Source organism: Dipodomys spectabilis, unplaced genomic scaffold, assembly GCF_019054845.1.
Source record: "Dipodomys spectabilis isolate Male_0828 unplaced genomic scaffold, ASM1905484v1 ptg000034l, whole genome shotgun sequence".
Classification (NCBI taxonomy): Eukaryota; Metazoa; Chordata; class Mammalia; order Rodentia; family Heteromyidae; genus Dipodomys; species Dipodomys spectabilis.
The window spans coordinates 9,595,936-9,620,215 of NW_024870711.1; the positions used below are offsets into that span (position 1 = coordinate 9,595,936).

At 50.9% G+C, this 24,280-nt stretch overlaps 1 protein-coding gene across 5 annotated transcripts in view; it reads right to left on the reverse strand.

Moving 5' to 3' along the window:
- Positions 1–24,280, reverse strand: part of Prkag2 (protein kinase AMP-activated non-catalytic subunit gamma 2) — a 213,147-nt gene that overhangs the window by 61,208 nt on the left and 127,659 nt on the right. For all 5 annotated transcript variants that reach the window (XM_042677172.1, XM_042677170.1, XM_042677169.1 and 2 more), the window contains one exon: positions 12,586–12,800. Coding sequence is in view for 3 of the 5 variants with exons in the window: in XM_042677170.1 (XP_042533104.1) it covers positions 12,586–12,800 (215 nt within the window). In the remaining 2 variants the exon portion in view is untranslated. The remainder of the gene's footprint in view (positions 1–12,585; positions 12,801–24,280) is intronic.

The window sequence follows — 24,280 nt, forward strand, 5'->3', positions numbered from 1 at the left end:
AGTACAAGTTGAACCTTTTTCTCTACATTGAACAAAATATATTTGTAAGTGGCAACTTGATTTTCTGACATTTAGCCTAGGTAGCTTATCTAAAACGCAGTCTCTTGAGTCAGGCACCGGTGACTCATGCCTGTAATCCTATTTGGGAGGCTGAGATTTGGAGTTTCACAGCCTGAGGCCAATTCAGGTAGAAAAGTTCTGGAGACCCCTCCTCAACCAAGAGTTGAGTACATGGCCTAGTATACTAGCTATAATGCAAAATGTGACTAGCAGGATGACAGCCCAGCTGTGTGCTCAGGACGTGAGAGAGATCCTATGTCTACAATAACCAGCACAAAAAAGGGCTGGAGTCAATGCTCACCAGTAGAGTACCTGCCCAGCAAGCTGCGGGCTCTGGGTTCAAACCCCAACACCACACATGTACACACAAAAGGAAATGTCCACTTCTGTTGTTTAGCACAGACTTTTAATTGTGTGTTTATTTTCTCTAGTATCTTCTTTCTCTCTCTCCATACGCGTGCGCACGCACGAGTGTGTGTGTGTGTGTGTGTGTGTGTGTGTATGTATTCCTATTCTACTGCTGGTTTTGTTTCCTATCTCTGTTTCTGGACTTTCAAATGGACTTTGCTTTACTGGGGTGCAGTTCCATGTTTTCTTCCGTCCCTCCCTTTTAAGTCAGGCCAACAAGGTCCATGCTCACAACACTTGGTCATGACAGAAGCAAGAGCCTCTCTGCCTTTCCGCCTAGAGAGCAGCACTGGACTGGAGTCTGAGCTCCAGTGGTGCCCTTCTCACTCAAATATGTCGTCCAAGGCCTACCAGGGACCCCAGGCTGCCCATGGACTGGACTTTTAGCTCAAGGCTAGCACTCTACCACTTGAGCACGCCTCTACTTTTTGCTGGTTACTTAGAGACACAGACTTTCCTGCCCAGGCTGGCTTTGAACTGTGATCCTCAGCTCTCAGCCTCCTGAGTGGCTAGGGTTACAGGTGTGAGCCACGGGTGCTGGCTCAGGCTGCGCTTTGAAGTGAGAGCCCCTCTATTTCAGCAGAAAGGCCTGGCCGCCCTTGTCGAGCTTGCTCGGGTGGTGCATGACGACACGCATGCTCCCGCCTGTTGCATGTGAACCCATCAAACATACAAGACGGGGAATGAGTTCCACGGCCATCCTGCATTTTGGAAGACAATAAGCATGTGGGCAGGATGCCCCCAGCTCACAAATCATCAGATATGGGTGGTTTGATACAGTCGGCCTCCTCCAGAGCTCATGGGCCAGCCAGTGTGCTAGGTAAAGAGCAGAGACTGTCTCAATAGTACTTAAGGGGGTGCCAGGATCAGGTGAATCTACTACAGTGGGGAATGCAAGGTTGAATCATTGTGGTCTCTTTGAGAGACAGAGAGACAGAGAGAAAAGAGAGAGGGGGAAGAGGGGAAGGGGTCGGCCGGGGCGGGGGAGGTGAGAGAAAATGAGAAGTGGGGAGAAAGAGAGGAGCAGACAGACAGCGCACCCTCAGCAGACACACGTGCAGCTCGCCCCGCCTGCGGGATGTCCTGCACTGTGTGCTGCCCTGGGACTTGGCCAGAGCGGCACCTCAACTGGGGAACAGAACTAGGAGCCACAATAATTTTCTTTTCATCAAAGATTCCCTAGCCCGTGTCAATAAGTCCTAGCAGTGGGAGACACACCAATCCGGACCTCAAACCCTCCAGAAGGTGTTCAGAGATCTCCAAGCCACATTGCTGGATGCAGGAGGAGAGGCCAGGATGAAAGCCGGGAACACGGGGAAATTTGCTTCCTTCTCCTGCTCTTCCAGCTCCTGGTGAGTCTCAGACGATTTGTCTCTATTGCTGCCCGGGGGCTGACATGCGCTCACTCACTTTCCTAAAGGAATACCATCCACTGACGCACATAGCAATATGATCTTGGCCCTGCTGGCTTTTGGTATGTTGTAGATGTTCTCTAGCCTCTTAAACATATTGACTCTCTTACTGTGTCAGACCTAGCAATTGACTTAATTTGAATAGCACACAACACTTATTCAACACTAATGTCTATTACATTTTATGAGACGGAGGCCTCCAAACAGAACAAGATGCCTAAGAAACAAACCAAGTCAATTGAAGAAGCCAGCTGCCTGACTGAAAATAGCATCAATGGTGGAGCTGGGCAGGGTGGTGCTCACCTGTAATCCCAGTACTTGGGAGGTGGAGGCAGGGGGACGTGCATTTGAGGTTAAGCTGTGCTACGTAGAGAAATCCTGTCCAAACAGACAGAATATGTGAATGGCTTAGTTGTTGAATGAGCTCTTTGTGTGTGTGTGTGTGTGTGTGTGTGTGTGTGTGTTGAACTCAGGGCCTGGGCGCTGTCCCTGCACTTAACTTTGCTCAAGGCTGGTGCTCTACCGCTTGAGCCACAGCACCACTTCTGGCTTTCTGGTCATTCATTGGAAAGCCTTTCTTGCCCAGGCTGGCTTTGAACCGTGATCCTCAGATCTCAGCCTCCTGTATAGCTAGGATTACAGGCGTGAGCCACAGGTGCCCAGCTGTTACCTGTTTTTGTGTCTCTATATAAAAGGACTAGAAAGGTTGAGCAAAAGCTCAACACTGCTTTTTCTGTTTGTCTTGAAGTGCTAGAATCACAAGTTCAAAATTTCCTCTTTATGTTTCTCCTTTTATAGTAAGGAATTTTGTACAAATTCTTTAGAATTTTTCTTTGTGTGCTAAAATACACATCTTAATCATTTTACCTCCCAGCTAGCACTGTCCTGTGTGCTCACAGCGTTGTGTAACCATTCTCTAGAAGGTTTTCTGGAGGAAAAGAGGAATGTTCTTTATTTATTTAGTTTTGGTTAGTTGTGGGGCTTCAACTCTGGACGTGGGCCCTGTCTCTCAGCTCTTCAGCTCAAGGCAAGCACTCTATTACTGGAGCCACAGTGCCACTTCCGGTTTTCTGAGTAGTTTATTGGAAATTAGAGTCTTATGGACTTTCCTGCCAGGGCTGGCTTTGAACGGCAATCCTCAGATCTCAGCCTCCTGAGTAGCTAGGATTACAGGCCTGGGCCTGGCACCAGCAGGAATGTTATTTTTAAAAGATAGAATCAAGTCAGGCATGATGGCTTACACATGTAATTCCAGCTACTTGAGAGGCAGAGATAGGTTCAAGGCCAGCCTGGGTAATGGGACCGCATCTCACAGATCAAGCCTGAGGTGGGTGTGGTGTCTCATGCTTGCAACTTTGGCTACTCAGGAGGCTGAGATTGGGAAGATAGTGGTACAAGGTCAACTTGGAGGAAAAACAAGTTGACAAGACCCCTTCTTCAATTAAAAGCTGGGCATGGTGGCATGTGCCTATTAACCTAGCTATGTGAGAAAATTCACTAGGAGGATCAAGGTACAGGCTAGCCCTGGCAGAAAGTGAGACTCAATTCAAAAGATAATGAAAGCAAGTAAGGTGTGGCTCAAACAATAGTGTTTTTTGTCTGCCTAGCAGGACCATGAGTACCACCAGGGAATAGAAGACCAGGGGCAGCGGCGCACAGCTGTAGCATTCAGTTCACAGGAGGCAGAGGCAGGAAGATCACAGTTCCAGGTCAGCCCTAAGCAAAGAGCCTGAGACCCTATTCTGAAAAATAACTAAAGCAAAATGAGTTGGGAGTAGAGTTCAAGCAGTGGAGCGCCTCCCTAACGTGTAGAAGGCCCAGTACTCCCGCTCCCCCCCCTCCCCTCCACCAAATAAAAGAACAGAAGAACCAACTAGTTCTCCAGATGGTTCTAATTTTTAAAAGAAAGAAAAGGGAAAGGCTTAATCAGACCCAAGCATGGTAACTGAATAGCCTTACCAATTGGGAAAAATGATTATAAGCAATGAGCGTTTAATGGAAAACCACAGGCAGAGATGGAGAAATCGCATTATAACATCCCTGCGGGGATTCTTAGAGTGCTTTCTATGGAACTACCACCTCCATTTCCTCTGTGTGTGTGTGTGTGTGTGTGTGTGTGTGTGTGTGTGTGTGTGTGTGTGTGTGTGTGTGTGTGTGTGTGTGTGTGTGTAACAATACTGAGGTTTGAACTCAGGGCCTGGACACTGTCCCTTAGCTTTTACACTCAAGACTGGTTTAGCACTTGAGCCACAGTTCCACTTCTGGCTTTGTTTGGGGGGGGAGGGGGGGGGGGACATGGGGGCTTGAACTCAAGGCCTGGGTGCTATCTTTGAGCTTTATGGCTCTACCACTTGAGCCACAGCTCCTCTTTCAGATTTTCCATGGTTATTAGAGATAAGATTCTCACAAGCTTTCCTGTGAGGGCTAGGTTCAGCCTTCTGAGTAGCTAGGATTACAGGCATGAGCCGTCAGCGCACGGACTCCGTTTCTCCTTTTTGTAATCATGCAGAAGGGACGGCTGTCACTCAGGACTCTGGACACCCATTTTCCAGGCTTTCAGCTAAGCCTCCAGACGAGCTGGAGGAAGGTATTACAACACACGGCCTCCCAGAGCAAGTGCCGGAGGCATGCGGTCATGCACAAACTGGGCAGACATGGGGATACTCCACAAACAGTCTTGGTCTAAACTTTTCTACCACTTCAACACCTATATGGTTAATACCAGAGTCAGAGTTTGTGTCACCACTGTACCAGTCCCTCTGTCCGCTGAAGCGCATGCTTTTCTAAGTGCTGGGAGTTAGGGCAGCCCTGGTCCTGAGCCCCAGGAATTCTCATCTAAATGCAAATCAAGGCCAGCCGCTGGGGAGGCGGCGCGGCTTCAGCCACTTCTCCATCAGTTAATGTTCAGCGCCCCCCACCCCCCATGCATGGCCACACAACTCTATCGGGGAGCAAGACTCTCTTATTAGAATTTAACCCTTGGTTTTCTTCCCTTCATGAGCAATTACATGGGTATTCAGAGTCCTGATTTCTTTGACTTCATACATGGTTAAAAAAAAATTGGACAGAGAATCCTGTTCCTCACTTCTCAGTCTCCATCTGGACTTACAGGTCCGGGGCCCTGACATCCCTGCGGGATGCCCCAGAGGAACAAAGAGCAGTGCCCTAAATGGGACTGGCTTTTCCTCCCAGACCTCCTCCCCTCCAGCACCTTCCCAGTTAACTGAAGGACACTGACACTCAACCTTTTATGCCAGGAACTGGAGTGGCATCCTAGAGTCCTTCTGTGTGCCAACATACCTGGGGTTACCAAGACCAGCCTGTTTTATGCCATAACCTTTTCCTCTAAGTTCCCACTCCCTGTGCTGTCTCTTGCCAGGTTAGGCTGTGCTTTCTTTACTGGGTTCTGGTCTTCCTGGAGGAATCCTAGCTGAGGCGAGTGGGACCAATGCGTGCCTTGACCAGCTTTCCACCTCTCTACGGAGTACCTGAGACCAGCAACTCGTTAGTGGAAAGAGATTTTGGCTGACATTTCTGGAGGCCCCTTGTGCTGAGTCTGTGGGATGGGAACACGTGGCAGCGTAGAACCACAGGTACCACAAGCTGGACTGTGAAAAGGAAGGGGATAGGGTCCCATTATCTCATTTAAGGGCCACACCCCCAAAGACCTAAAGACCTCTCTCTAGGCTCCACCTCTTAAATCCCTGGGGACCTGGGATTGGCTCTGTCTCTGTTGCTGCTCTGTCAACAAGTTGGTTCAATTTACTGTTCCACGAGAGACAGAAAGGCCACACCAGTCCAGCCAGCCCCCGGGCGACGCGGTCAGTGACCACACACACTGCGTGGAGAAACACGGGCAAGGCCAGAAGAATGCCCGCCTCAAACTGCACAGGATTGAGAGTTAACTTTGGGGGTCTGCTATGTAGCAGTAGAGAAACGCTTACAGTCTATAGTCATACAGGAGTGGGGTGGCAGGAGAAGAGCGTGCAGATTGAAGGGGGGTGTCTTCCATCTGATTTCTCATAGGTGACAGAGCTACCCCAGCTGGAAGCACCTCCCTCCGCCCCAGTCATGCCAGGGTACTGAATGGGCCCCAAAGCCCAGCGGCCCTGCTGTGCCTGGAGCACAGCATTTCCCCTTTATCACCATGGCTCTGTTTCTGCCCCTCCATCTTCTCCTTCAGAGAGGATTCTCTCCAACAAACTTGAGCCCAAGCCCTGTCTCCGCCTCTGCTCCCAGGGGACATTGACTCGATCAAGACCCAGGTCAAGAGTGAAATTACTAGAAGTGCAGACGCATGAGTAACACAGCCACGCAGAGAACTGCCCGCGGTGACTGCCACCCGCACGCCCAGCTTAGGCTCCGTCTAACTGCATGGAGAGGGAGCAGGGAGGTGCTGTCACTCACGGTGCCAACCCACTGGGTCCATGGCTGACCACCCTGCGCCCCCAAAGGCTTCTGTTCCCCTTTCTCAGTTCTCTTTTCCAAACGAGAAAGTTCTGATATAGTCACATGACAAATGACAACTTGTGAAATTTCCTCTCTCCACTCATTCGGCCTATTTTCTTCCTATTCTAATCCATCCTACCATCTTTCCTTTCCCTCGTGCCCAAGTAAGCAGTTAGCCATCCACCCTTCTGGGTAGAGATGTGATGATTCATTTTCAAGTTTCACTTGTTGATTGAAAACAAAAAAAATTTTTTAGTATGTGTTTGGGTGGGAGGAAAACACTAGATGACTAAGTATGTCTTCTAATCTTTTTTTGTGCTGGTACACTGGGGCTTGAGCCCAGGCCCTTGTATTATTGCTTGTTTATTTTTGCTTGAGGCTGGTGATCTACACCCCAGCTCTACTTCTGGCCTTTTCGGTGGTTTGTTGGGAGAGTCTCATGGACTTCTCTGCCTGAGTTTGAGCCAGGATCTTCAGATCTCAGCCTCCTGAGTAGCTAGGATTACAACCATGAGCTACCAGTGCTCAGCTTCTCAAATCATTCCTTCCAAATATACAAAATTAAAAAAACCCTGAATTCTTCACTATCAAAAAATACCTTTATCTCACCCTCAAAATCCAATCTGGCTGGATAGAGGATTCTAGATTCAAAGCATTCCTCTTGCAGAACTAGGGCATTGCTCACTGACTCCTAGCATCTCAGACGCTCAAGGAGGAGTGTGCAGAGAAGTCTGACTCTTGTCCTCTCTAAGTTCTTTCTTTCTTTTTTTTTTTTTTTTCTGGACGCCTTTGTGGTTTTCTGTTTATCACCAGAATTCCAAAATGTTATCAAGTTGTGCCTAGGAATGAGTCAGTATTTTATCAATTATATTTGGTATTTGGTGAGCACTGACAATCTCAAGACTGGAATCTTTTTTTTTTTTTGGGTCCGGTCATGAGGCCTGAACTCTGGGCCTGGGCGCTGTCCCTCAGCTCTTCAGCTCAAGGCTAGCGCTCTACCACTTGAGCCACAGCGCCACTTCCGGCTTTTTTTTTCTGCTTATGTGGTGCTGAGGAATCGAACGAACCCAGGGCCTCATGCATGCAGGGCAAGCACTCTACTACTAAGCCACTTTCCCAGCCCCTGGAATCCTTTAATTCTGGGAAGTTTTCTTCAATTATTTCTTTAACTGTGCCCTCTGTTCCATTCTCTTTGTTATGGGTATCGGCACATCTGAACTTGTCCTCTCTCTCTTACCTTACATTCTTGATGATCTGCTTAGCCATTTGCACTGTATTTTTTTTTTTTTTTTAATTTCTGGTGCCAGTCCTGGGGCTTAACCTCAGGGCCCATGAGCTGTCTCTGAACTTTGCTCCACTTCTGGCTTTTTGGTGCTTAATTGGAAATAAGAGCCTTGTAGACTTTCCTGCCTAGGCTGGCTTTGAACTTCCAATCATCATATCTCAGTCTCCTGAGAAGCTAGGATTACAGGTGTGAGCCACTGGCACTTGGCTGCATTGTATTCCTAAGGAATTCTTCCCTTTGATATTCTAGGATATTTATTCTTCCTTCAGGCAAGTCTATTCAGCTACAGTGATCCACTGTTGAGTTTTTCACTTCCAAGATACCTGGATGGTAGTTTTTAATGTTTCTTTCCTATGTTTACATTACAACCTTCTCTTGTATCTCTGTAAACACACTGATCAAATTTCTTCTGAACTTTCCTTCTGTTTCCTGGATTAAGTCTGCTTCTTCCAATGCTAGCTGTTCTGTATGTAGTCTTGTCTCTCCTTCTCTTTTCCTTAGAAAAGTTCACGAGTGCCTTTTATACTCACCACTGCTTATCTCTGGAGGCTCTGAGGGGCAGCTAGATGTGAGGTCAGACAAGGTGGCCCAGTTCTTTGACTTTTGGACATAGTAGTTTCCTTTTTTTTCCGGGGTTTTGTTTACTGCCTGGCACTTTACCAACTTCTCAAAGTCCCAAACCAAACACTAAAAGTAATTTCATTATGGCCTCTTTTTTCTTAGGCTGGGAGGTAGTCTTTACCTTCCCTACTTTCTCTTCCTCCTCTGGTTAAATCGGTGACACTCATCTCCAGGCCATACTGGTTATGTCCTCAGTTTTGAGGACACTGAAAAGTTAAATTCTGTTTTTTTTTTTTTAATTTTATGTAAGTAATGGGGCTTGAACTCAGGATCCAGGTTGCTGTCTCTTGGCTTTACTTAAGGCAGGTGCTCTACCATTTGAGTTTCAGCTCCACTTCTGGCTTGGTGGTTAATTGGAGATAAGAGTCTCATAAACTTTCTTGCCCAGGCTAGCCTCAAACTGTGATCTTTAGATCTCAGCCTCCTGAGTAGCTAGGATTACAAGTATAAGCCACTGGTGCCCAGTTTTGAGTTCTGTGATGCTAGACCTCTTCTCCCTCTTCCTGAGGAGGAAGACCTCTTCTCCCTCCATCCCTGGGGCCTCTTGTCTTTCCTCTTCCTCTATCTCTGAGCATCCTTCTTCTTCCTTCTCTGAGATGTCCTCTCTCCACTTCCTCTGTCTCTGAGGTCCCTTTCCTTTCTCCTCTCGTCTTGTGGCCCCTGGCTCTTTCAGCCTGGAGATTTCTTTTTCCTTCCATTCTGAAGACTCTTTGATATCTCTAAGTTCTCTGCTTGGAAACACTTACCTCTTTGGTAAATAGCAAGCCCAAGCCATAACTAGCTATTTTATGGACTGAGTCATTTTGAGTTTGCCCCTCTCTGTGCCTTTGCCAGGAAGGGAACCAGTTCCTCTCGTGGGATTCTGCTGTACAGCTGCTTCAGCCCCTGGGGAACAGCGGACCCAGCATGGAGGACCAGAGCAGGACAGGGAGGATACCCCTTCTCACTTTAATTACTCCTTTCCCAGGGCTCCTCTCCGGTTACTTCCCCTACAGCACTGAGATCATCACCTCCATTCTCCTGTCACATCAGGATTCCTGAAAGAGAATCACACGAGACACTGCCTCCTTTTTTTGTTGTTGTTGTTGTTGTTGGTCGTGGGGCCTGAACTCTGGGCCTGGGCGCTGTCTCTGCGCTCTTCAGCTCAAGGCAAGTGCTCTACCACTTGAGCCACAGCGCCACTTCCGGTTTCTTGGTGGTTCATTGGAAATAAGAGGCTCACGGACTTCTCCTGACTGGGCTGGCTTTGAACTGTGATCCTCAGATCTCAACCTCCTGTGTAGCCAGGATTACAGGCGTGAGCCACCAGTGCCTGGGGAGACTGCCTCTTTCACCCCTGTCCACTCCGCCCACAGCAGATGCCTTCCTCCCTTGGTTATGTAGGGATTGAGAAAGCATTCTTGTGAAGGTCACCGTGACCTCAGCCCTTCCGTCCCGTGGCCAATGGCCAGTCTGTGTGCCTGTATTGGCAACCACTTCTTCCATGTGTGTGAAACACAACAACACCTATTCATTGTTTCTCTAAAGCTGTTTGTCTGTTTTTCTGTCTGGCCTCCAGAGGTCGCTTAGAAGCCCCTTGTCTTGGGTCTCTTTTCAGTCCCCACGTACTTCCTTCGATTCTTTTTCCTCTCTCCCATCACGACACCAATTACCTTTTACAGTTGGATGATTTCCAAATCATCATTTCCAGCTCTAGACTCAAATGCGATCGCTCCTGGGACACCTCGACTGGTCTGTGTGCACCTCAGAACTCTGCAGTGCCATGAGCGCTGGACACCCCCACGTATGCACGCCTGAACACACGCTTCCACACACCCACAGGCACGTCCCTTCCCCCCCCTTCCCCGCGTCTCTCAGGGCAGACTTGAACTTGGTTCTTCTTTTGTCCTCCCACTAGTCATTCACTACATTCCCAATGCCTTTCCACTGTTCCTCCGACCCAGCTTTCTTCACGGCTCCATTTCTTCTTGCCTTCAGGAGGCCCAAACTACATTCTACCGCATCTCATCTGGGCCTGAGCTCCCCACACCCAGCCTGAGGGCTCAGCCTAAAATGCAGAGCTGACCACTGCTCTTTCCTGCTGAAGAAATTCCCCTCCTCGGGACTGACTCTTGCGCTCAGCATGGAAGACCTTCTTCCATAGGACCACAGCAGGCTGGCAAGTGCTGTTCTCATGGTTTACCTGTTGGAAGCCTTGGATAGTAAAAGTACCTTTCTTTGTTCAATTCATAGATATTTTCTAGAACCATCCAGGGAGATCAGACACTGTCCCTGCCCACGTATACCACTGTCCTCTCCCCTGGCACTGATTTGCTGATAGATATTGTCTGCTACAGACTAGCTAATCACCTCCAGCCCTGTCCAATGTAGAATAAAATTCAAAGGAACTTGTGCATGCGTGTGCACGTGCTGGTACCGGGGCTTGAATTCCAAGCCTTGTGCTTTTGCTTGGCTTGGCTTTTGCACTCTAGGCTGGTGCTAGTAAGCTGCAGCTCCTCTTCTGCCTTTTTGGTGGTTAAGTGGGGATAAGAGTCTCATGAACTATCCTGCCCAGGCTGGCTTCAACTCGCTGATCTCAGCCTCCTGAGTAGCTAGGATCACAGGCATGAGCCACTGGTGCCTGGCTTATTGTACTAATTATCACAGCCTGAGAGAAGAAAGCAGCGTTTGGGAATGTTTGCATCTCTGTGCCAGTGCTTTCCCTCCTCACCCCTTCTCCAGTCTTTCCTGCGGCACAGGGTCTCCTGTCCCGGCAGGTCAGCGGCTGGAGGGCAGTGTGCCAGGAAGGCAGTGTGCCCTGTCCCTCTGCCTCTAAAGGCACCCGTGGCCATTGGCTGTAGGTCCTCCCTGCCCCGCCTCCTGACAGGCAGCCAGGCTGTGGCCCATGGTGACTCTGCCCAATCCCCCACCCGCTCCTCCGACAGAGTTCTATGCCGCAGCCGCACACGAGGCCTCTTCCTTCTCATTCCTGTTCATTCCCAGCTGGGCTCCAGTCACCATTACTCCAGCTCAGTGGGTACAGCTACTTTGGGCACTTATCACCAGTGTCCCCCTCCCCCTCCCTCTTGAGTGTGGTTTGGGCTTACAACTTGGCAACCTTCTTCTTGCTTTTTACTTAGGGGTCTCCCCCTCCTTTCTTCCCCCTCCCCCCCCCCCCAAGGGCTGCTGTGTGGCCAGCCAGACTTCACATTCTAGAAGGTGGAACAAGACCTCACACTTCAGCGCTTGCCAAACTAAGGAATCCTGTGCCAGCACACCTTTAAGGAAACCATGGTTGAATGGACAGGAAGAATGGCAACAGTATGTTCTCTGCCTGGTGACACATCCTCTCCCAAAAGATAGGGGTGGCTACGTGCCGAACCCTAGCCCCTGGGGAGCAGGCTGGTGCTTTATCCCCCAGTACCTGGAAATGGGAACGTATTTGGAAATAAGGTCTGTGCAGATGTGACTAGGTTAAAGAACTCCAGTCCAATATGGCTGGCATCCTCTTGGGAAGAGGAAATTCAAACAGGAGCAGATGCAGCGAGGGGGGCCCTGGAAGCCGGAGGTCCCGGCTGATGGCAGCCTGAAGAGGCAAAGCCTTGTCTGAGTATCCAAGGTAGTAGGGGTCTGCCGGAACTTCTAGAGGCTTTGGGCCTCCAGAATTGTTGGACAACAGTTTCTGTTGGCTTTACCTTCCCCTCCAAGTCTGGGGTACAGCAGCTTCTCTAAATCCACAGAGTCAAAATCTGTGGATTCGACTGACTGTGGGTTTAATATGTGAAAATTTTACTTTAGAAGTAAACACGCCTTTGCATTATTTGAATATACAGTAGCTCTTTATGAGAAAATGTGGGTTTCTCTCTCTTTTTCCTTTTTCCTTCCTTCCTTCTTTCCTTCCTTCCTTCCCTCCTCTCTCTTTCTCTTCCTTCTCTTTCCCTCTCATTTCCTCCTTTTCTTCCTTTCCCTTCCCTCCTTTCTTTCCCCTTCCTCTTTCTATCTCTCTCTCTCCCTTCCTTCCTCCCTCCCTCCTTCCTTGCTTTTCTTCTTCTGCTCTACCTGGTAACATTTTACTTTAGCATTCCAGTCTAGGCAAATTCAAAGAACTCTTCCAAAGGATGGCTCGCAAGCAGTGGAGGGGCCTGGAAACTTCCTGGCCATCTTCCTCATGGAGCGGAAGTTAGCGATTTCCCTTTGATTTCCATTTGCCCACTGTGTCCCCACCTTTCTTCCCCAGCCTGTGACTTAGGACGAGAAACCACACATGCCAGCGGTGCCCAGCCCCAACCAAAGGCAGGCTGGCACAGCATGGAGAAGACACGCCCAGCCTCCCTCTGACACCCTGCCCTGGGAAGAAAGGCCCAGACTTACGGTTCTGGGGGAAGCCTGGTGCGTCGGGGACGCCAGTGGAGGCCGCGTCGGGCTGTGGAAGGCCAGGCAGAAGCGCTGGGTGGGGTCTGGCGGGGAAGAGGAGGCATAGATGCGGTTTTCTAAACGCTCGGGCTCCTGCTTGTAAGACTCGAGAGGAAACGTGTGCTGCTTCGTCACTTGGGTGGGTGTGGATGGGGATGAGGAGACGCTGGAGGCTGTGGGGAGACACCAGAGCCGTTAGCAGTGCTGTCCGCCGGAGGAGTGCAGAGCAGCGCCCTCTGCTCCAAGTACCAAGCCCTCCTAAACCAAAGAGCCCGATGATTACATTTCTGAACGTTGGGAAAAAGCTTAAACAAACTTAGAATTGTGCCTGCCATTCATCCTGGGCTGTCCGGGCATCATCGGGGGACAGGCCGCTCATGTCCCTTTCCCCACACTCTACCACTCACAGGGTGTGCTCAGGAGTCCAGGGTCATTGTTGTCGAGGATGATATGACAGTATGACAAAGGAAAGAAGACGCAGGGGTCAGGTTCCCCCGCCCACATCAAGGTACATCTCATCAACATCTGCTGGGGGTCAGGGCAGTCAAGATCAGAGGAGATTTGGAGCAGGGGTGGGGCTGGAGAGGGGGCTTGGAAAGTGAAGAGGACTTAGATGGACCAGGAAAGGAAGGAGACCAGAGGAAAGAGAGAACTGCAAGGGAGTCCGGCCGTGTGGTGACACACACACCTGTAACCTCAGCTCCTCAGGAGACGGACATTGGGAGGATCATAGTTCCTGGCTAGATCAGGCAAGAAAAAAAAGTTCACAAGACTCCACGTTAATGGAAAAAGCTGAGTGTGGGGGTGCTGCCTGTTACTCCGGCTACTGAGGGAAGTGTAAAGCGGGATCATAGGCCAGGTGTGGGCCCTGCGGAAGAAGCAAGACCTTTCTTAAGATAACCAGTGCAAACAGAATGTCTAGGGGCCTGGCTTAAGTTGGTAGAGCACATGGGAAATCCTGAGTTCAAACCCCAGTACCGCCAAACCAAAACCATAACAACTGCAGGGAGACCAAGGACATGGATTTACAGGGGTATAATTGTCCTCTCCACCTCCCAGGGCCCTGCATTCCAGGAGCCTGTTTCAGCAGGCAACCCTCACCCCACCCCCCTGTACTCTGGAAAGATACAAGGAAGGTTCCTGGGATTTTACCTTTTTTAGAGATAGGGTTTTGGCAGGTGAAGCAAGTTGGGATAAGGTTTTGCTGGATCAGCATGGTCCCTCAGAATATAATACCCTAAGTGTCATGGTAAGAGAGAAGGACAGACAGACAGACAGACACACAGGTCTATGTGATGGCAGAGGCAGAGACAAGTTAATTTTTTTGTTAATCGAAGATAGGAGTCTCACAGACTTTTCTGTGAGACAGGCTGGCTTTGAACCAGGATTCTCAGATCTCAGCCTTCTGCGTAGCTAAGTTTATCGGCGTGAGCCACCAGAGCCCAGCTTCCCACTCCTCTTCTGCACGGCCAGGTGTATGGGAACTTTTGCCCTAGGGTGTTCTCAGAGGAGGAAGGCTGGGAACAGAGGGGCATATGTGCAGTACAGACTGCAGAAAGCCAAGACCAGGGGGCAACACCAGGAAGCGGGAGCCGGCGAGGGACCCACGGCCCGCAGGCTTCACAGGCAGCGAAGCTCTGCCTAGGCCTTGAATTTGGACTTGTGTCTCCTGGAACATGAGAAAGTGAACTTCCGTTGTATAAAAACAGCCTGTTGTATGGCAAGCTAGGGAGATGCATACAATATAGTCACCCATGGCTGACCTGCTTTCCAAGGGAATCTGGACTTGGGCCCTATTTTATCATTAAGTGCATCCAATTGTAGAGTAAAAGTTGAAGTATGTAAGTCAACCCACAGATGTCAGCAGCCACAGCCCAGGAACTGTCGCTTGTACTTTGTGACTTAGACAGGATGGATCAGTCATTGAGCCCCGAGTCAGGGTCTCTGCCACAGTCCGCACTGGGTCCATGCATGCCCCTCTGCTCCCAGCCCCGTTCTGAGAACACCCTAGGTTAGGGTCTCCACCTATGTGCTAAATACTTAGGAGACCGAGGCCTGAAGAACCTGGTACAAAGACAGCCCAGGCAGAAAAGTCTACAATATTCTTATTTCCAATTAACTAGCAAAAAGCCAGATGTAGCGGTGTGGCTCAAATGGTAGAGCCCTGAACTAAAAAGCCAAGTGGATCATGAGGTCCAGTACCAGCACAAAAAACCAGACAAATAAGAAGAGTGGGAAGGGTCCGCTACCGGGCTGGTGTGGTGGGTGGGCCACCAAGAAGTAGCCTGGCTGGTAGGCTTTTGTGGCCCAGGCTCCCAGCTGAGAGACCCCAACAATTCCCATGATGCCCTCAGGTCATGAGGAAGGAGCTGCAGGCCAAGTGAGGGGTGTGGCCAAGGCTGAGGGGTGTGGCCAAGGCTGAGGGGGTGTGGCCAAGGCTGAGGGGGTGTGGCAAGGCCTTCAGAGGGCTCTGCTGGGTGGGGCAGGGAGCCTTTTGTGCAGCTTTCTTTGTAGAGCTTTTGGCGGTGCCATCTTGGGGGGTTCTCATAGGGACCATCCTCAGCAGGGCACGGTTCGTGTGGCCAGACAGTGGGAAACGTCCCATCCATCCTCCCAACTCTCTCCTTCACAGGCCACAGAGTCCTTTCCTGGCATCCCTGGCAGCGTGCCCTGGTGTGTGTGTGTGTGTGTGTGTGTGTGTGTGTGTGTGTGTGTGTGTGTGTGTGTGTGTGTGTGAGATGGGCTGAGTCAGGTCAGGTCAGGAGGTTAAAACCTGTACCTCAGCACAACTCAGCTGTAGCAGACCCTCCCTACTCTTCCCCTGCCATCCCCTCCTCCCCAGCCCTACCTCAGTGTGGGCTCACATCCTAACGGCCTGTGGCAGCATCTTAAGCAAGCCCCTCTGAGGTCCCCAGAGGAAGGGTCTGGCCCCAGGGACTCCTAACTCCTCAGCCCGTGATGGCAAAAGCACCCGCGTCTGTCCTCAGCAGGGCAAGGCTGACACTTCCTGCTGGGACCTCACTCGGACCAGCTCCGAGTCTCTGGCCCGAACCGCACCTGCATGGCCCTGTCAGGCCCAGAGGAAATGCGTGCCTCTGTGGAACCACTCTGGAACCTATCAACACTTCAGACACCCATGAGCATTTCTAGAACTTTTTCCTACAGACGCATTTGTACCGTTACTGTGCATTTGGGCTGTTCATTACTGTGAAAGCAGAACACAGAGACCCAGAGGTTCACTGGCAGAAGGGGTTCATGAGGACATCCAGGTGAGCCGGGCCCGGAGCTCACGCTGGTAATCCTAGCTACTTGAGGGGCAGCAATGGGGGTTGGAAGCCAGACCAAGACGAAAAAAAGTTTGAAAGATCATTGGCTGCCAGCCATTGGTTTGATCTTTTTGGCTTGGTTGTGGTGCATACCTGTCATGCTAGCAAGGTGGGAAAGCACAAGTAGGAACATCACAATCCAGTTCAGCCCAGGCATAATGTGAGACTGTTTCAAAATAACCAGTAAGAACCAGCAGAACATCTTCCCAGCTAAGTGTAAGACCCTGAGTTCAAATTCTAGTATTGCAAAAAAAAAATCCTCCAACCCCCTTCATTGTGGTGGCCTGACACCGCGTGAGAACAGAACTGTCATGTGACATAGAGGGCTAAGCAGAAAGTGCACGGTACCGGCATAGTGTGATGCCATCGGTATTTCAGAAGAAGGGAAAAGGTTTTATTGATGCAGTGTTCAACTCTAAGGCAACAAAACCTTAGGAAATCTGGATGCCTACAGATCAGCATGCTGGCTGGTCCCTGGAGAATGGGGGGGGGGAGGTAGAGGGGGTTCAAGCTTGGTGACTTGTCCAAATCCCAACCTCCAGTCTGGTTGGGGAAAAAGACACAAGAACACAACTGAAACTGAGCTGGACAAGGCCATGAAAGAAGCGCTGAGTGCGAAGTGTGAGTGGTATGGAACAGGAGGTGCTCAGAGAAGAGTGGGGGCTGGTGGAAGAGGGGGAGGAGGCCCCAAATGCACCCAGAGCTGAGCCGCCTCCAATCCAGAAAGCAACAAGACCCTGCCCCACGCAGGCGAGGTTCCTAAGTGCCCAGACAGGACCAGGCAGTGACCACAGTAACCCAAGAAGTCTTGGCCAAGGGACTGGCGGGTCAGCTCATTTGGTTTCTTCCAGGAAGATGCCTCACCCCGTCCCCTGCTCTGCTTCAAGCTTCTATCGCCTGGAGAATGAACAATGCCTTTGATTCTCCCCCGCCATGGCCAGGCCCAGTGAATAGGCCCAGTGAGTGCCCAGATCCTGCCCCTGGCAGCCACGAAGAACACCAAGCAAGTGGCTCCAGACAGCAGGGAGCCATGAGCTGGTGACGTCACAGGGCCTGGCTAGCTGTGCTGGCCAAGCTGTGCTGGAGAGAAGGGGGAGCAGAAAAGAGGAGGGAGGTGCTGCTGGGTAGGAGGGGGCAATGGCCATGCATGGTGGAGGCACAGGTCTGGATTTCAGAAGCCTCAAGCTCTGAGCCTGGTTTTTACTGCTAACTAGCCACGACCCTGGAGCAAAGGAGCCCTGTGCCTCAGTACCAAAAAGGTGGTGGAGCAGATGGCTGTGCAGGCGCTCAGTCTCCACCTCAAGAACAAAGTGGCTGGAGACACCACGGCGCCTGCCTTTTCATGCTGGAAGTCTGAAATGACAAGGAAGGAGGGAGGGCTTCATTTGCCATCTCCAAGAGGTCCAGAGAATAGCAATTTTCCAGTTTACACAGGACAGGGGACATTTATATGCTTTTTTTCCCCCTTCTAGTCCTGTTTGAAGTCAGGGCCTGGGTGCTGTCCTGAGCGGTGGCTTGAGCCACCGCTCCATTTCCTGCTTTTTGGTCATAAATTGAAGATTCATAGACATTCCTGCCCAGGCTGGCTTTGACGCGAGTAGCTAGGATTACAGGCATGAGCCTCTGGCGCCTGGCCCATTGATATGCTTTTTAAACCACTAAGTATTCATCCCAGGAATGAGGGGCTGGTGTTGCCAGTCTGGGAGCTAATGATGACGGCGACTAAGGGGTCAGGGAGGGTGATGGACCAAAGTGCCACAGAAGCAGAGTGACCCGAACCCCTGCAGAGAGGAAGGGGAGAGGGCTGAGCTGCCGGGTGCACAGGGATCACCCGTGGTGGCAGGACACAGGCACAAGGGAGGTGTGGCTGAGCACCAACCACGGAACACGTGCTTGCGTGGACGTCCTCTCTCCAGGGCCACATTCTCTGGTTTTCTGTTTGTTTCCCAGCTGTCCTTCTAGCTTGGTCAACCTCCACTTCTCCTTGAACTGCCCTTCACCCCTGTAGTGTCTGCCCTCTTTGCCACCCAGGGGCCTAGGCACTGTCCTTAGGTGCCACAGTCAAGGCTGCTTGGCTCCCTACCTCTCGTGCAGCTTCTGGTTGGAGATAGGCAGGACAATTATGTGGCTAACTGCCTTCTACCCACCACCCTGCTTTGGCCTTCTGAAATATTTTTTTCCCATGATTCCTCAGGCCTGAGCAGCTGTGGGCTCCTGCTATTGCTTGTTTAAGCTTTGACCTCCTTTCCCGATGGGTCCTAGAATCCTGCCCTTCCTCTCTGAGAAATTCCTTGAGAGGCCCACCCTACCTGTTTCCCACCCCGACAGGCGGCGCCTCCAGCCTCCACCGCCACCCCCACTCAGCTGGGCGCAGAGCAACAATCTGAGCCCCACAACCCCACTCCCGGGCATGCCCTTCGGCCCACTGCGGGACCTCGGGTGAGTTCATCCAGTCCCACATCTCGGGTGGTGATTTGAACATGGGAGCTGCCACGGGCTTTCGGTGGCAATGAAGAGGTGGGAAGGGACGTACCTCAGAACACAAGGGAACACTGGTCCCCAGGGGGAGATTGAAGGGGAAGGGCTTTGCGGGTCAGGAGGTAGCTGAAGTGCAGCGTGAAGCCCACCACTGGCCAACTCCAGACCTGTGGTGCCAGTTCTGGTGCTGAGGAGTGAGAAACAGTAATCTCTTTTCTCTGGCAGGTTGCGGGGCGGGGGTGGGGGTGGGGGGGCTATCCAAGCTCAGGCTGAAGCTGTTGCCCAGTCTCCTCTAGCCAGGGTCATCCAAGATGCAGTATGGGAACCCTTAGGGGGCCCTGGGACAGGCCCTGGTTATCACTTATAAACTGATGGTTTAGATCATTGGAAAAGCTGCAAATTACAAATGCTTGGTCCAAAACCCACATGCTAGCTCATGCAACAGCTTGCTCTAGGTTAACGATTGCCTATCATTGACATTCTGGCTGCATGAATTACTTGTGCACTGCTGTGACAAAATATCTGACAGAAACAGCTTGAGAAATTATTTCAGTCCTTGGTTCCACGGATTCTGGGCTTCTAGAGAGACAAACCTTCCTGGCAGCTGGCGCATGAGAAGGAAGAGGCTGTCTACTTCATGGCAGACAGGAAGCAGACAAGAAGGAATACAGGAAGGGGCGGGACAAGATAAGAGTCTTCAAGGACACATTCCCAGTTGCCTATTTTCTCCAGCTAGACTCCTCCTCCTACCTTTCACCACTTCCCAATAACGCCATCAGATTAGGAATCCATCGAGGATTAATCCAGTCACTAGGTCAGAGCCTCATCATCTAATCTCTGCAAACAACTTTCTCAGATGCAGCCAGAGGCATGCTTTACTAATCTCCTAGATATTTCTTAATCCAATCAGGCTGATGGTCAAGATTAAGCTCCACACTAGCCAAGGACATTGACTATCTCCACTGTCCATTGCCAGGTGTCCTGTGTGAGGTCAGACATCCTCTTGACTGGGACTTTAATCATTTTCCTTTCTCTCCTTCCACATGAGTTGCTAGCTCACTCTTCAAGGGTGGAGGTATGGTATAATAACCTGAGTTCAAAGCCCAGCACTGTCAAAGACAACAAAACAAAACAAATCCCCAAACCATTGCTTCTCCATCACTTGGTCTGGCAAGATGAATTCCAGAATTCCATGTCCCAGTCATCCGCCACGTTGTAAGAGCTACAGACTGCAATGCTGGGAGAAGGCCAGACTTCCCAGATTACAGGTCCGAGCCACCAGTGCCTAGCCGGCACTGAGGCCTGACCCGAAGGTCATGTACTCTCACTCGACTTTTTCTGCTCATATCTGGCATTCTACCACTCGAGCTATGTCTCGTTTCAGCTTTCTGCTAGTTAATTGGAGATAAGGGTCCCTCAGACTTGTCTGCACAGGTTGGCTCTGAATCTTAATCCTCAGAGTTCAGCTCCTGAACTGCTAGTTTGGTTTTTTTTTTTGCTAGTACTGCAATCTGTACTCGGGTCCTAATGCTTGCCAAGCCAGAACTCTACCATGTGAGCCACACCACAGCCCGTATATGTGTATGCATATATTATTCAGAATAAAACAAAAAAGAGGGGCTGTATTTATTTTATACTTTTTGCAATATCTTTAATATGTTGCTCAATAGAAGACACTAGATTTGTGTGTGTGTGTGTGTGTTTGTGTGTGTGTGTGTGTGTGTGTGTGACGGCACTGACATTTGAAGTAAAGGCCTCAAACACGTTTGTTTTTTTCACTTACAGCTGATGCTCTACTACTTGAGCCACACCTCCACTTTTGGCTTTGGGCTGTGTAAGTGAGATGTAAGTCTCTTGGATTTGACTGCTCAGGCTGGCTTCGGGCACAAATTCTCACATCTCAGCCTCTACCTGCACCCAGCAACACCAGATTCGTCTATCAGCTTCTGCATTCAAGTTGACTAGTATTTGGCTTGGGTTATATATAAACAAGCCTCATGCAGCTGAAAAGGGGAACCACCAGATTCTCTGAGCGAGTCTTGGGCTCCGGAGGATCCTTGGATCTTACTCTCAGGATGGATGGTCTATCTTGGTGACAGCCACCTTCTCCTCCCCCTCAGTGGCCCTCACAAGGAAGAGACCAAGAAGAGAAATACAGGCCACTTCCAGCATTATTTTCCCTTCCCTTAACCACATCCTGACACGCCAAGGGTGTACGAAGGCTTGCGTTTGGGTCTCTTGGGCCACATGGACAATAGTAAGCGTAGTTACTACCCATTGCTTGATCACACTCCCTGGAGTGTTTGCAGTTCAAGGCACAACAAAAGGTGATCACAACAGAATTCTTAGCATGGTTCAGAGAAAGGAAGGTTTCCACCCCTTCCAAGCCCTGACTGGCAAGAGTAAGACTCTTGTAGAGGGAAACCACGGACCTAAACGCCGACTGCCCTGGCTGCCTCATGGTGGACAGCTTTTCACAGAACACCTTCGGGGCGACAGGAGCACGTGAGCGGCCGTAGCGGACAGCTTTTCACAGAACACTTTCCGGGCAGCAGGAGCACGTGAGCAGCTGGCATGGCCTAGGAAGCTGCTCAGAAGGCCTCCCCCGTTATGCCCCCAATCTATGAAGGCTCGCAGGACCACGGGGATATCGGAGTCCAGGAGGTCATGTCAGACACACTCACTGGTTTTGCATGAACATCTCTGCACTCTGGGGCCCGTGGTGGGTACCACCTGTCAGTGCCTCAGGAAGTTGGTAGTCTGCCCGAGACCGTCCTCAGGGAGTTTGGCACCATGACTCCCAGGGGACTGTCGAGTCTCCGTCCCTGACTGGCCTCAATAAGAGAATCCCCAAGGGCCTGCCTGACGTCAAGCTAGAATAGCAAGAAACAGACCCTCCCCATGGATGGGGTTCCTGGGATGACCTCCACAGAAATCCTAAGCAGGGAGGAGCTGCTGACGCATGAGCATCACCTCACTCCTTTCTCTCCTAGGAATGTGTGACCTTTATTCATGTTCAGAGTTGAGATCAAAAGCAGAGGCCCGCTGGGTGTCAGTGGCTCACACCTGCCATCCCAGTTACACGGGAAGCTGATCAGGACGATCACAGCTCCAGGCCAACCTGTGCAAACGTCTCCAGGGCTCCCCCTTGCTAGAAGAAGCTGGGTGTGGTGGTGCCCATCTCTCCTTCCAGGTACCACGGGAAACCCAGAACAGTTGGATCGAGGTCCAACTGAGTGCCCAAGCAGGAAGCAAGACCCTATGTCAAAAATAACTAACACAAGCCGGGCACCAGTGGCTCACGCCTATCATCCTAGCTACTCAGGAGGCTGAGATCTGAGGATCACGATTCAAAGCCAGCCCAGGCAGAAAAAGTCCCTGAGATTCTTACCTCTAATAAACCAACAGAAAACCGGAAGTGGTGCTGTGGCTCAAGTGGTAGAGTATTAGCCTTGAGCTGAAAAGCTGAGGGACAGTGCCCAGACCCATAGTTCAAGCCCCATTACCAACAACAACAACAAAATAACTAACACAAGAAAGGGCTGACTGCCTGCCCAGCAAGCATGAGGCCCCAAGTTCAATTCTTAGCACCATCAAAAAATTCTAAAAACTAAGATAGGGAGCTGGGAATGTGGCTTAGTGGTAGAGTGTTTACTTAGTATGCATGAAGCCCTGGGTTCAATTCCTCAGTACCATATCAGCAGAAAGAGCCAGAAGTGGTGTTATAGCTCAAGTAGTAAAGTGCTAGCCTTGAGTACAGAAAGGCTCAGGGACAGAGCTCAGGTCCAGAGTTCAAGCCCAAGACAGGTACAATTAACACACACACACACACACACATACACACACACACACACACACACACGAATAGCAGTGAAAGGAGGAGAAAGAAACCTTCTCAGAAATTAGTTATCCATCACAGAGACACTATTGTTTCTCCCTCTGAGTCACTTTGCTTTAACTTTGTTTTATGCTTCCAAGTACCCTAACGGCAGCATTGTTTCATGATGCAAGCATTGTATGCTTTGCTTGCACTCAGCCTTTGCTGACATTTCCTGTTGCCAGGAGACCTAGTGACCAGTGGAACGTAAGACTGGGCAGGCAGGCCTGCACCATGCCCGCTAGCGTCGCGATGACATCAACTACCTGTTTGTTGACTAAATATTGCCATGGATCTGGCCAACATTGTGCTATGTCTTCTGAAACTTTCCTCTAACTGGTCATCCACTGAGCTGCAGAACAAGGGCATTGCATTAGAAGATTCTGAGAGAAGGCAGGCGGGGCAGTCAAACATATTAAACCTTGGTAGTGTCCCACTTAATTTATATTGAGGCATCATGGTATTTGTATGTGTGTGTTGGTGGGGGTCCTGGGGCTTGATCTCAGGGCCTCGATGCTGTCCTTAGCTATTTCACTCAAGACTGGTGCTCTACTCCTTGAACCACACCTCCAATTTTTGCTGGTTAGTTGGGGATAAGAGTCTTGCAGATTTCCCCACCCAAGCTGCCTTCAAACAGTGATCCTCAGATCTCAGCCTCCAGAGTAGCCAGGAGTGTGGGCATGAGCTATCGGTGTCCAGCTGGCACGATTGCATTTTAATAACAAAGTAATTGTATGCCTCTCTCCCAGTCACTTGGAGGCTTCTGTCTATATTGGAGCCTGGGTGTATCCATTGGTTGTACACTGTAGCCGCTGTAGCTCCGTTCTCTCCAGTCAGAGGCCAGGGTGCCCCTCCTCGGGGCTGAGGTCAGAGACGCTGAAGATTCAGCTCCTGTGCCCATGCACGGCTGGCCAGGAGACCTGGTACGAGGCCACAGGGCACACCCCTAGCCCCACCAGCCTGGTGGAGGGTGTGGCGCAGGCGTACTCGGCAGGGAGGCAGCTGGACTGGGGCCAGGCTGTACCCCAGGCACTCCGCGGTGGTCAGGGGCGGTGCTGAGCCAGCTGAGCAGTGGCCGAGTCTTACCAGGAATTTCAGGAGGCCACGGGCTCCCCTTGTGTGCCTAGCCCACGGCTTGGCTGGTGCCCCCTGGATTGTCAGATGCCCGCTAGATCCTGCCAGCCCTTAGGCAGGCTTGATGTTGAGGTCTGAGCTTTGAGGGCTTCTTGGTCCTTCAATCTCTTAGACTTGGCCTGGGGGGCAGTGTCCTAGTCATGGTTGTCTGTGGTCTGGCTCAGGCCAGGCTGGCGACAGATCCCTGCAGAGTCCCTGAATTTTCTCCATTGACCTTTGGGAATTGTCTCCCATTCCCCATAGGAAGGTTTAGCTCAAAACCGTCTCATACAATGCAGCCCGCCAGACCAAGCAGGAAGAGCCAGAGGCGCGGCCACGGTGGGGCTGCAGGTAGCCTATAGTTCCCATCCCCAGCTGGGCTGAAGGACCATGAAGCTCTGCGGATCTGCGTTCCAGGTTCTGGAGTCCTGGATTGGACCTGGGAATGGGGGTGGGGTGGGGCGTGTGTCTGAGTGTGCTAAGGTTCTCCGGGTGGTTTAAATGCTTACTCGAGGTCTGGAACGATTCCCCTCTTCTCCCCTTCTTATTGTGCAGATAAGCAACATCGGGATTTCTGGGTTCCCGTCTTCATGGTGCTCTGTCCCAGGGCCTCAGCCTTCTTTCTCAAAGCTCCCATTTGCCAAAGAGCCAAATCTCTTTTCTCCTGACTTCCCAGTCCCCATGTTGGTCTCCGACAGTGCTCGCTCTTCCTGCAGCCAAGTGTGGCCCGTGGAGACGCTGCCTGCAGCAACCTCGTCCCCGGACACCAGAGCTCAAGTGGCCCCAGCCAGCCCTCGTGCGTTGGCTACTCCTCCGCTGGCAGGGTAGAGACTCGCCTTGAAGTGCTACAAAGCCGCTA